Below are 13,569 nucleotides of genomic sequence, written 5' to 3'. Positions count from 1 at the left end.
CCCATAAAAAGAATTGTGCGAAAGAAATCTGGATGGAAATTGCTAGCCTACCGAGACAACGTAATAATACAGGAATTTGGAATATAATACGTGGAACGAAGAAATGAGATCTATCGTTTTTTGTTTTTTTTAGGGAAGAATTGGTAGAGCTACCTGTAAATTCCTGGATGTGTAAATCCTCCATTCTTGACATTGTAGGAATTATAGAACATCTTAACAACTCACGGGCAGCAGGCCCAGACAGCGTTTGCAATAACCTACTTACGTTAACTGCGGCAACATGGTTGCATGCGCTGCATATCCTATTTAATTAAATTGGCCACCATGGCCAACTCTGACACTTGGCGTAAAAGTAACATCCTCCCGGTTTACAAAAAAGGTGCCTGAAATCTCCCTTCGAATTATCGCATGATAGCGATGCTTGACATCCCTGCAAAAATCTTTGCAAGAGTTCTATTAGAAGAACTGAATTTGTGGATTGGCATCAACCATATTCTGGCCCCTAATCGGACAGGCTTTAGATCCAAATCTAATACCACTCAAAATATACTACTGCTAACATCTGCTGTTGAGCACTCACGGAAAAGGCGCAGAACAAACATTTACTGTGCATACATTGATTTTCAAGCGGCGTTTGATTCTGTGAATCGCCACGAACTGTGGCGTAAACTTTTAGCATGCAATATTCCTCTAGGGCTTTTAAGAATATGAATGCTTCTATATACAGATACGTCAGTGTCAGTGTCGGTGTGTGTGCGCGCCTGGATGGGAAAGGGAGACTTTCACAATTGATCCCCACCTACCGGGGCGTAGAACAGGGATGCATCATAGCAGCTGCACTTTTTAACCTGAATCTGGCGGATCTGAATAGCCATTTTTCTCGCCTGCATATTAATCCAGTCAAAGTAAGCACTATGACTGTAAATTTGCTTTCCTACTGTATTGCTCTTCCCCCGAAAAGTGCACGGAACAACCATAAATCACCAATGCAATTATAGAGAAAATACTTTGAACCATAAACAGACAGACACAATAACTCACAGCCACACACTCTTTAGAAGATAATCGGCTCTTTACAGCTATTTATTCAAAGATTACAAGTACATAGAAATAACTCATAAAAATAATAAGGACATAGATCACAGAAGAAGTAAAGAAGTCAAAAAGAAATACATCACCGTGAGCGTAACAGGATTCCTCATCTCGTCCAGAAGCGGCTGGAAGACCCCGGGAACAGCCAGGCCGAGAGCATCACAGCTCACAGCAAGGCCGGACGTAAGTGCCCTTCTCCGGCTGAAGTCTCACCTGACCACCTCCGGGTTTCCGCATATATACACACTCCACAAAGGGGAGTTAATTCTCGAACATTCTGGAAATTGCACTTGCGCAGTTGAGGAACAGCCGTCGGTTGCCAGCTGGGTCAATCGAGAGCTTCCTCCAAGAAGCGCAGTGCCTCCCTTCTCTAAAAACACGCTCCACAGAGAACAGTAGCAAGCCATAACAACGTTCGCTTTCCCAGCAGAAATGGCCTTGACCGCATACCAGGTTTGGAAAAGCATGTTTGTCTCAGCACTGTGAATCTAACACTCAGCAAAATGTGTGCAGCGTTTCACTGCGGTATGAAGTAAATGTCCAACATGGCTCTGAGCGCTTCCAGAATGCATTGCGCACCCACGCCATTTTGGATCAAGCATAAATCAAGCATAACACCTACGCAGATGACTTAATACTGTTAAACCATAGCCCGAGTGGGCTGCAGACTTTATTAATGCTCTGTGTAATCAGGTATAAATAACCGGAGTGTAAATACAGAAAAAAGCAAAATTATGTTTTTTTTTTCCAGAGCAAAGAACTATGCGAAAACCTGTAAGGTGGACTTATGCAGATCTTGCTATTGAGCAAGTTAAGATATACAAATACCTGGGTGGCAATACCATTGGAATGAAATCAAAACCAAAATGTATGATGGCTGTAAACACAATTAGCATATTCATAGGTAAAAACATGGGCCATTCGTTATATACCTCTAGAATAGCCCCTTTACTTCATTATGGAATTGAAATCTGAGGCCACAATTACCTAGATGAACTGAACACATTTGTAAACAAAGATTTTGCGTGAATTGTTTCGGCTAACAAATTGTGTTGAATACCTATTAGAATTCATACTCAATGGGATAGAAGCAGAGTTTAATGTATCTCTGTATCTCTTTCGCAAATCCCTCAAAACCACGCTATTCAGCTAACTCCACCTTCCCTTCACCCACTTCAGCTCGCACACATCTGATACGAAAAGTGTTCGACACAAAATGCTTCCTGTAATGAAAATTGCTTTGTAACCATCTTCCTTCCATTGTAACCAGACTATGTATGTATTCATGTAACAGCGCCACGATGCCCCCGGGCTGACGTGCGCTTTAAATAAATCCGAATAAATAAATAAATAAATAAAAGTACACAACAATAATGTGCTATGAAAAACTGAAACACCTGGATAATGCCACAATCAATGTTTGTTACATTCAGGCATTTCTTTTGACTGACCATTGCTACAATATCGGCACATTAGGTCAAATCTTGTCTTTACAAGACTTGGGCTGAGGCTGAGGAATGATTGCATTACAGCTAGGTTTTTACATGTGTTTAAAAAAATGGCTGAGACTTACGATAAGTGAGCATTCTAGTAACCAATATATGATGCAGCTGTCCACGTTAAGAAATAGTAGTATGTATATTCAGTATAGAATGGAACGTGTTACTAAACTGATATACATCATGGCATCCTTGTCCTCCGATTATTCGTCAATACATGTTACTAAAATGTTATGTTTGTGATGTACTTGAAGTTAAAGGTGCAAAACTAGGTATTTTACGCCACACTATATTGTCGCCTATGTGGTGAACCCACACTCGAAACTCTTGAACATTTATTTGCAGAATTTAGTAGTCTAACCTGAGATCACATTATTTGAAATCCTATGAAAACAAGTTTGTCTGCAATGATTTATCCATGATATGGTTACATTTTATGCAAGGTGAAAACATGAATTTTATGTTTTATGGTTCAATTTTACTGTAAGTGTATTGCTATTTTAAATGCATCAATTGGAGTAATTGAATAGTTATTTGATTAACTAGGAAATTAAATTTGGTTTTAGAATTTCGTCGGTTTTAGTGGATCATGATTTTAAAATGATTTACTGTTTGTTGTAGTTTGTCTTGCATACATAAAGCTGTGAGGCTAAACGTGTATTTAAAAAAAAAAAAAAAATTATCCAGGAAACCCCTCCATAAAGAGTTCCTGACCAGTTGGGTGCACGTACTGATGCCACACTATAGGCTATTCTCCTTTTGCCAATATATATCTCCCATCCTTATCCCTGTGGATCTCTGAGACTCTGAAGTCCATGCTAGTCTTAATGGCCAGTGGTACACCTCGTCGGGCCTGACGCAAACATTTTGGGAAAAGCCTCCAAGTCTGAGCCACCTCTCGTCCTTTTTTAGAAGGGGAGTTTCCTGCAGAGCCAGGACATCTAAATCTCTCAAACTTTTTCCTTTTGAGAGGGGTGTTGAGCCCTCTCACGTTATGGGTCATCCACTTGAATTTGCAGATACTTTATCTGCTCATAGTCTCTTCCCCTTTATCCCTCTCCCTTGATCCACTCCTTTTCCTCCTCCTTTATTATTGGTCCTGGCGCCTTGAGTCCTTGGCCTTATGTCCCTTTTGTTGTAAGATTGCCTCCCCTCTGGGGTGCTCCCTCTGGCTGACTATCCCCCTCCCCCCTGTCTTCTTCCTTCTCCCCCACACCTCTCCTCCCACCCCACAGGCCCCAACTTCGGGATGATCCCAACTTCTCCTTCTCCTCCCCTCACACCCCCCCGCCCCCGCACCACCGGGTTCATCCGCCCTTTCCGATTCCAACATGTTTGTACTCCCTGTGCCCCTACTTGTGCCCGTTTGTCCATCACCCCCATATCTACTTGTGCTTGTGATATGATATGGCATTTAAAACGTGCCTATTCACAAGTTTTTCAAGGCGCAAAGTCTCTGCTTCGCCTCTGTGACCCCTCATTGCCCCTGCCTCCTCTTCCCCTTTTGGGTTTGTGCCTCTTAATGTCGCCCTCCTTCTACGCCTTTCCCCCGCCGTCGACTACTACCATGGTCTAGGCCTTGTTCTGTTCTCCAGTGGGGGGAGGGGAGGCCCTCTCCCAGCTGCTCGTTTCCTATGTCCAGGTGTAATGTCTGCTGCCTACTTGAGGGGTGGTTCCTCGCTTTTGAGCCCCTTCCCACTCGAACATCAGTCCAAATGGGAAAGTCAGCTTGTACTTGATCCTCCTTTTTGACCAGTTCCTTGACAGTTGGGCTCATGTGTCGAAGCTTGATTAATGTACTGTTCGCCAAGTCTTGGTATAGCGAAATCTGTTTGCCCTTATAAAGCACCGGCTCCTGTAGCCTAGCCGCCCTCGGGACTGCTTCTTTCTGGCTATAACTTGAAAATGCTGCCCGGACATCCCTGGGCCTTGGGTTGGGGCCTTTATGTTGGCCCACCCTATGGATTCGATCCAGTTCGATTGTCTATGGGTCTAATCCTCCCAGCAGGTCCACAAAGCTCCTGTCTCCTCCTTCAATTCCCTATCCTGCACCGACTCTGGCAAATGCTTTATTCTTATATTGATTCTCTGTGAACGGGTCTCCATATTCTCTAGTTGTAGCTCCAGGTTTTGCGTTGCTACGTTTAGGCGTTCTATGGCCTCGCTGTTAGCCGTGGCCTCTTTATCCACCTCCTGCAGGCCTCTTTCGAGTATGTCCGCTCGTTCCCCTAGTTGGCCCATCTCCTGCCTCATTTCCCCTAGTGCTGAGTTTAGATGGGTCAGCATTAGCTGAAATTGTTCTTGAAAGGTTTTGGCTAGGGTTGCCTGGAGGGACTGCATTTTTCCCCGAAAGTCCTGTCTTGTCATAGGTGCCATGAGCTCTTCTGCCTCGGGGTCCTTACGTTCTTTAGAGTGGTCGGTAGGTCTTTCCCTGGTCTCTAGCTTCCAGGGCTGGCCACATTGTGGGGAGGGTGCTCGGTGTGCCCCCCGTGGGGAGAGACGCTTTTGTGACTCTGCCCTTTTGACTTGGATGTCATTTATGTCCCTCGGCTCTGCCCTTGCTTACTTGTGCTTTCCTTATAGAGTGGTCAGTTATTGCTCTTCTTAGGAATGGGGGCCTCCCCCACCCGCCCTTTTGCATTAACCCCTGGGTGTCGCCCTCACGCTGGGCTGCTTGTTACGGGCCTCAGTGTCTCAGCATAGCACGTGATGTCCACTAGCTTCCTTCAGATCACTAGGGCCCGCGGGCCTACGCCGTCCTGGGCCCGGCCACTAGTTTCCCCGGTAAGTTATGTCCTCCTGTTCTCGAACCTGCCATGCCCAGTGGTGCTTGGCTAGTGGGCTTCTGTATCTTCTTCCTGCCCCTTTTCTTCCCCTGTAGCGTTGGTGAGCGAGGGTTCCCTCCCATCCCCGATGGCCTGAGAGGTCTTCGCACTTGGGGCCCAGGCCTGTCCCAGACCCTGATACTGTAGTCCTTCAATCTCCTTCACTTCAATGTCGTCCCCCCCCCCCCTGTTGGTAGCGTGTGGTGGTCAAGTCGGGGACACCTGTCTGCTCTGCCAACTCCTTATCCAGGGCGCTATTCCACTGTGTCCCCCTAGATCCTGGCCGGGGGCTGGACCCCCGACTCACAACCTTTATAGTCTGTTTTAGGGGCCTTCCTCAGCCCCATCGCATTTGCCCTTCTTACTTTGGTGCCGGTTTGGTCCCGCTCCTTCCTCCTGTGCTCTCTCCGTGGGAGAACGGTCCGCCTTTGTCCCCTATGCAGCCTGCTGCTGGCGTGCGCCTCAGTGCTTCTCCTGCGCATTTGGTGGAGCCGCCATGTCAGGAACGCTGCCTCCTCGCAGCACCGAGCCCAGTGGCGTCTGCTCTCCTCTCCTCTGTGGGCTTGGTCGCTCACTCCTCTTGCCAGCCACTTTAGCTCCTGCGGCCGCTTTGGCTCCCGCGGCTGCTGTGCCTTCTCCCCCTTCAGTCGGGTGCTGCTCCTCCCGGTCGCACTGGTTGATGAGGCCGCTGCACCCTTGCTTCCTCCCCTCGCTTTCACCGCACTCCAGGACTTGTCAGTCCTCTCCGGGGGTCCCCTCTGCTTCCTCGCCTTGCCTCCAGCCGTCTGGGGGTGGTAGTTGGGCCTGGGCTCGGGAGCAGCTGTCGACACGTCTACATTGTCTCATTGGCCATCTTGGAATCTCATGTATGTCAGTTATTATCAGATAAACGATTCAGTTATCACTTCCTCTTTTCTGGTAACAAGATACTTTTCATAGGCTGTCCAGATATCTCTGGGGTTTGCCAGTGCAGTTGTTGAATTAATACTATGCTCTTCAGCCAGACTTCTCAGCAAGTGACCTCTCCCCATAATGACAGAATGTAATGCTCGCACAAGTAGACAGCCCAGCTAATGTACACGGCTGGCCACCTCTTGATGAGTGTAGCCCAAAAATCCTACCAGGGGAATGGGCTCTATATGATCCTTTGACATCTTGCTTGTTGTATTTCTATTTGCTGCCAGAATCTCAATATAATTGGACTTTCCCCATGCTAGATGAAGCAAGCATTGGCAGAGCCAACAGTTTGGGCTTTTATGTGGTGTGATGAATCTAGTGATGTCATCACTCCATCTACGGGGATACTCTCTACCCATATGGCCAAGGAAAGTCAGCCGCTACCCAATCCTGACCCTGGTTGCCTGGGGGGCAGGGGGCGGGGGTTGACAACCCTCCAACAACACTCACTAGCAGGAGTCCTAGTGCCTAGTTTGTTGGGCATTTTTTGCACATGTTGGATCTCGACATTTGGTTTTATTCCATTGTCGTCACGTTATGCATTTTAACTTATCCAGGTGGCAGTCCTTTTTGTTGCATACGTACTGTAATTCATTGGCAGTTGTGCACTAACACTTTATGATGTGGCTATTTTTAGCATCACAATTTTCAACATCTTTTTCTTGTAGCTCTATTTATGCATATCGGTGACTTTATTAGTTATCCATGCACTCGCACTTTTACAGATTGCCAGCTGTAAGCACTTGAACTTTAATGTGTACATTTGTACATTAATATTTCTGCTGCTGCGGTCATTTACACTCCTTCTGCCGATGAGTTATATGGTTCTATGCATTATATAATTTTGTTTGCATTTAATATTGGCGCTGCCATTTAATACTAGGGTTTGCGGTTTATTAGTTTTTTCCATGTTTCCCTTGTTTTTATCATCCTTTGTAATGTTATGTTCACGTCGTTCTTCATTATTATCCAATTGTTTGATTTGGACTGGTACCTTCATGACTGTTGGTGAATGGCTTCCAGCCGTATGCAGCTTTCCATTTCAATAGGTCTGCCTGCATTGCTTGTTCTCATGGCTCCACTACTATTGCTGCCAAAAGGAAAGGGGGACTATCATGAATTTAAAACTCTGTGCTGCCATTGGAACCTTTAAATGCGAAAATTGTTACCCAGGTCACTCTGTCCCTTTGTGCCCTGCTTTTGTTGTCTTTTTAACAATAACGTTTCCTTGTCATTCATTCAGACTAACTTTAATTGTTATATTTTTTTGTTCTGAAGCATCTCGAGACGTGTGTGTGTGTGTGTGTGTGTGTTTTTTCAAATCTTTTGTTTTTTCCCCCGGTTTAGACAGCTTGGATTAATCCGCCGAAGTTCTGTCACCTTGTTAAGCAGCAAGAATCTAGCAAAGCCCAAATCCAGTGAGTAGCTCTAATTTTCTACTAAATCAGATCAATCTTTGTGATAATGATCTAATGCTTTTTTTTCTTCTTATTTAACACAGAACAGTTTTTTGACTACTTAATTATCATTGATTTTGAGTCTACATGCTGGAAAGACACTAAACACTATGGCCAGGAAATAAGTAAGTACCGAACCACAATCCTGTCATTGAGGCCATGCACTTCACTATGTATTTTTGCTTGGAATAGCGATGGAAGTGGGCAGTGTCTGTCCTGCAGATTGTAAAAAATTTGGCTAACTGAAGTGTTAGACAAGATTTGGAGCAGTACTCTTTGGGTGCACTGCAACAACCATGACCTCCTGGCAATAGGGACCCAACCTTTGGTATAAGTCTGAACTACACAGTTGGTAGTGTGGCTGAACAGCCAGGCTTATCTCAAGAGGGATCAGTGTGAGCAGTAGGGAGTTGCACAGAGATTCACAGTGACCAGCATTCAGTTCAACACTTACACTCAAGGTTTCTTGATTAAACAATATTAATTTAAACAATTATTAATTTAACAGTCAGTTTGAATAAGCCTTCTTCAGAAGGGAGCAATATAATAACACACAAATACACTTCAAAATACACACTTAGTTTCTTTAAATCAGCAAGTACCCATTTGGGATGGCACATAGACTTCCTACACCCGCAGGTGACTTAAATAGCTCGGACAAGATGGTCATTAATATATCACTGGTACATTTAGAGCAATACTGTGAGGGTCAAAGAAAAGGGATATTGGAATAAAACAAGAGATCACACAAATATTCTGAAGCAGGTAAGTACTTTTCAAAACCCCCAATGCAAAGTAAGTTAACCCCTTCCTGGAAGGAAGACAAAATACACAGTCAGAGGGAAGAAGAGTCATTCAGGGAGCCAGGCCAATGTCAATTGGGCAAAAGTCTAGGTGAGCTGAAGCACTTCTTGCAGGGAAGTAAAAGTAAAACATTGTGCAAGACAAGTCTTTGCAGAAAAAGTAGAATCAATGTAGGGCCACAAGCTGTTAGGCTTGTGAGGAGTAGAAAATGCAAGCAACTCTACAAAACCAACCAAGACAAGTCTCAACTGAGAGCAAGTAAGGCTACACAACAAGGGGTAAGTGCTCTTAGACTGTACAATACCTTTGGTTAGAAGAAATGGTGTCAGCTGGCTTCTGTTCCTGTGCAGCTCTGTAGATCCTGTTTCTGGGCCTCCATCGTGGTGACAAGAGGGAGGACTTCTGGGGACTCATGTACTGCAATGGGACGGACAGCAAAGGGCAAACTTCAATTTAGTTGCACTTCGAGGTTTCAGCTCCTCGCGTCTCAGCAAATAGCACCACGGCGGGTTCTCGGATCCCACTCTGGACTTTCCTTGCATCTGTAGTCCAGCACCCTGCGGTAGCTTAGGCTTGGTCAGTCCTGCTTATTGGGAGTCCGGAGGATCTTCTATCAGCTCGGGTCCGACTTAAAGGTGATGCACTCAGTACAGTCAGCTCCGAGAGGATGTCCAGATGAGTTCACGTTGGTGTTGATTGGTCCCACTAACTCAAGGGGAGAAGTCGTCCTTGCAGGGCTTCTCTAGTCGAGGCGAATTTGGAGCTTCAGCACAGCAGCAGGGCTTCACCGGGCAAACCAACGGTGCATGAGTTGCAGCAGGCGTCTCTTTCAAGTTCTTCTTCGAATTCCTTCGTCCAGTGGTCGACTCTGCCTTCCAAGCCACAAAGCCTTGCCTTTATGCAGGTTTCTCCCATTCCTCCAAGGACAGCCAGCCGGCCTATGACCTTTGGGTGCATTCCTGTAACCAAGGTGATTAAGCACAGGGGGTTTCGGGCACCTCCCTCACTTCCTGCCCCTGCCAAAGACGAAGCGAACAAAGGGACCAAACCTGGTTTGGCACACAGAGTAAATCTCATGAAGGAACTTTCCAGTAAGAAATGGCACAAAAAGAAGATAGGGGCCATTTTGACAAAAATGGCACCCAAGGGTGCTTTACTGCAGCTGCGAACGCAGCCTGCGGTAAAAACTCCCAATGGTAGTTAAAAGTAAACCACTGCCACCAGCCGTTAATTATAGAAAGGGTAACACAAACATTTTACATGAGAAACTAGACAAAGGGGGGTACTAAGTAACCCCTCCAGCACCCTATTGTAAGATGGTGTGTGTTGGGTATAGAAAGTTACAATGTAAGTAAAGTCTATTTCACTTAACTGCTCTTGGAAACAGTGGTTTATCCAAGAGAAGGTAATTAAACCTTTGGGCAATCTGAAAGACTATCCTGTGCCACTGCACTGAAGGTGCTGTGTGCCACAATGTAAACCTATGATGCCTATCGAGTTTGTCAGACTCCATAACCAAATGAGAGACCAAATCACAGAAAAATACATGAGAGAGTGGGCAAAAAGTCTCGCTCTCATCAGGTTAAAATTTAAAAATCCTAAAATCCAGCAAAGTTCCTGGGGTTCTCGAAGGTAGAGAGGAATTTGCACATTTCTGAGAATTCTCCCTAACGTGAAGGAAACCAAAAATGGTGCCATGTAACCTGCGGCCTCAGTTTTAAAAAAGAGCACGAGTGTAAGCACACAATGCGTTTCACCCTAAACAGGCTTCGTCGGATTGTTGAGAATGCGATGTTCCAAATCATTTTAAGATTTCCTGTTTGTGTGTGGCCTCTCATCTCAGACCACTAGACATGCAACTACATCGTGATTACATGCCTATTACGGGCAGCCATGATGGATCTACTGCTGCTCCTGGTGTATCCATATTGTACCAAAGCGCAGGGTCCTGACCCCAGAGGACAGGCCGGCGGCCATGTTGTGGGGACTACACCCGGCGGCGGAAGTGCTACAAAGACACGTACCACTAAGCATGCAACCCCAAGTCGAGACTAGACACATGGGTTGAGTGATCGACAACGTTCAACACCCAGGGAAAGGTCAGTTGAGTCCCTGTCCTCTTGGCACTCACTCGAGATCGCCGCACGACAGGGCCCAACTGTTGAAAGACAGCAAGTGTCTCTCCCGTAAAACTCATTCCAAAGGCTGATCGTCCGCAGATGAGGCCTCGGCCCTACCCGCATTCGAAATTCATCGCTCAGCGTTAGATCAAGTAGTAGGCCCCAAGAAGTCTGATAAATGCGCCTCCGGGCCCCAAAGAGGGGGGGGGGGAAGAACACAAAAAGGTCCTAAAAAACACCCCATAGGGATAAAAGCCCTCTTAGGGGGAAAAAAAAACCCTCAAAAAGAAAAACCTAGAGAATCTAGGGCCCTGTCTCACAAAGATAAACCAAAACCTAAGGTAATACCTCCACAGATGAGGACTTGGGATTACCAAAGGTTCTTAAGGAAGTCGAAAGTTCAAAAGAATGGTCTTCACAAGACAGACAGGGTAATGAGAAGAATGACCTTTATGGCCAATTTCTACGAGTAAAAACCCTGCATACTTTGAGTTTCCACTCCACTCCACCCCCCCCCCCACCTCAGCTCCCTTTGGTTCACAGGTCTCTGCTCTACCTGCTCAACCCCCTTCTAAGAGGTCTCGTACTGATGTTCCATTGCAGAGTACAGTCATAGAACTCTGAATCAGAGCACAAAGATCTCTTTTGTAGATCACGGCTATACCCCCCCACCCCCGGAATGGTTGGGCCTGGGCACAGAGAGTAACTTGCGTGGTTGGGGGGGGGGGGGTTTCCTCTGCCCTTCCCTGGTGGCCAGTGGACTCTTCCCTCTCGTATTACTGGTTTGCTGGTTGGGATCATCAACCCTTTCCTGGTGGCCATTGCACTTGGCCTTTCCACTAGTATGAGGAGGAGGATGATTACGGGCAACACCACCCCTGTAGCTTTAGTGGAAGGGGGTCTAGAGATTCTTTCAGCATCAGCTCACCCAGTCTTCCCTCATCCCCTCCTTATCTTGCGTGTCACCACTTAACTTCTTTAGGGCTGTGACGTGTCCCCGGGTCTTCCTGGAATAACTGGCCTCCCGCTAAAACCTCTTCAGCGGCTCTGCCCTTCTTTGGCTGGTGGACAGTGTCCTTCATTGTCCCGTGTCTCGGGATGCCTGCTGTTGCTTTCACCCAGGACCGCTCCTGGGGTTCCTGTCTCCTTCCAACGTGGCCAACCGCCAGCGTAATCTTCTTGCGTCTCGGTGCGCATTTGAATCTTGCGCCGGTGCCAACTCGCCTGCAGCTGCTCCTGTCCTGGACTTCGCCTCCTCCTTTAGTCCTTCATCCCTTCTTATCCTGGTTGACAAGCAGTGGTTGGCCAATCGCGCTGAGTCCATAGATGTTACTGACTCAGCATGGTAATCCTTTCCTCTGCAGGATCTTCTTTGTGCCAGTGGTTTCTACCTTCTAGCAATACATGGAGGTAGAAGGAGAGAGGTGAGAGGGAAAAGAAGGGGATATAGACTGTGGAGATGTAATGGGTTATTGTGTCCTGCACCCCAGGTAGTCGTCCCTGTCCCCAAGTGCGGCGCTCCCTCCCATGAGGTGGTCCTGACATGTACCACCCGCAGGGGGACCATTGAGCAGGGGCCTCAACTCCCCAGCCTCATGTGAAGGGGCTCCCCATCTCGGAAGGGGGTGGGAGAAGAAAATGACAACATTTAGGGATTCATCAATGGTAAGCGGGCGAATCAGTGTTGGGGGTAAGAAGGGGAACGCCATGAAATGTCCACTGCAGCACGGAGTTGTCATAGATCCAGTCACCAACCAAAATTGTTTGCGGTGGCTGAAGGCGAATCTTGCATAGTTTCTTTTTTTTAAAACCATTTTATTGATTTTGTTCAACAAATAACAAACCCAACTGGGCATACAGTGGTTACATATCTTGCTCGTAAATACATATACATTTTGCTTTTTCGCCCACTGTCTTCCTCGTCCCACCCCCTTCCCAAGCCCACCGTCTCTCATTGTTAGTCTCCACCATCTGCGGTGGTGGGGGCCTCTCCCGCCACGTTTATCGAATCATCATCACTTGGTCCATCATACGTGGTCCCAAACAGCTCTGCCATTAGCTGTCTCCAACCCACTAGGGCTCCGACTTGACGCTCTGTCTCCTTTGCACGCTTCCTGCCATGCCACTGTTTCTGCCTCCGCCCACTTCTGCAAGTCCCTCCACCACGTCTCCACTTTGAGCTTGTGGCACGCTTTCCAACCCATCTCAATCCTTCTCTTCGCCAATACATATGCCAGATCTTTCAATTTGCTCACATGTTTAAGCTTCTGCGGTCTGGGGAACCCTCCCAACAAACAAGCCCACGCCGTATCCACCTTCATATGGATCCCCTTGTCTTCCATTTTCTGTGCTATATCTCTCCAGTATTTCGCTATCTGCGGGCATGCCCATAACATATGCACCATCCCTGCGTTTTCTTCATTGCATTTGGGACACACCTGGCTTCCAGCATTCTTAACTTTGGCCACCTTTAATGGCATCAGATATGCTCTATGCGTTATATATAACTGTATTTGTTGCAGCCTAGCATTTCGACACTTTCTTGTGATACCCCTGAGCCCTTTCCCACATTCCGTCACTCATCACATCTCCCACTTCCTCCTCCTAGGCCAGTCTAAGCTGCACCACTTCCTTGCCCACTTGAATCATCATCTCGTACACTCTAGACGTTTCATGCCCACCTTCCGCTATATCATATATCACATCTAGTGTGGTGTCCGGTTCCTCTGCGAGTTCCACTTCGGACCAGGTATCTTTAATTCGTTGTACCACCCTGTGATATGTAATATATTGCCCAGTGCTCAACCCCGTTTGT

At 46.7% G+C, this 13,569-nt stretch overlaps 1 protein-coding gene across 5 annotated transcripts in view; it reads left to right on the top strand.

The window, feature by feature from the left end:
• The window catches only part of ERI2 (ERI1 exoribonuclease family member 2), a 282,343-nt gene that overhangs the window by 200,934 nt on the left and 67,840 nt on the right, over nt 1-13,569 (top strand). For all 5 annotated transcript variants that reach the window (XM_069647653.1, XM_069647655.1, XM_069647657.1 and 2 more), the window contains 2 exons: nt 7,721-7,791; nt 7,875-7,955. In XM_069647653.1, coding sequence (XP_069503754.1) covers nt 7,721-7,791; nt 7,875-7,955 — 152 coding nt within the window. The remainder of the gene's footprint in view (nt 1-7,720; nt 7,792-7,874; nt 7,956-13,569) is intronic.

This window comes from Ambystoma mexicanum, chromosome 2q, assembly GCF_040938575.1.
Source record: "Ambystoma mexicanum isolate Mex_15411 chromosome 2q, UKY_AmexF1_1, whole genome shotgun sequence".
Lineage (NCBI taxonomy): Eukaryota > Metazoa > Chordata > Amphibia > Caudata > Ambystomatidae > Ambystoma > Ambystoma mexicanum.
Note: the sequence above shows the minus strand (reverse complement) of the source record. Positions and strands in the feature narration are given on the sequence as shown.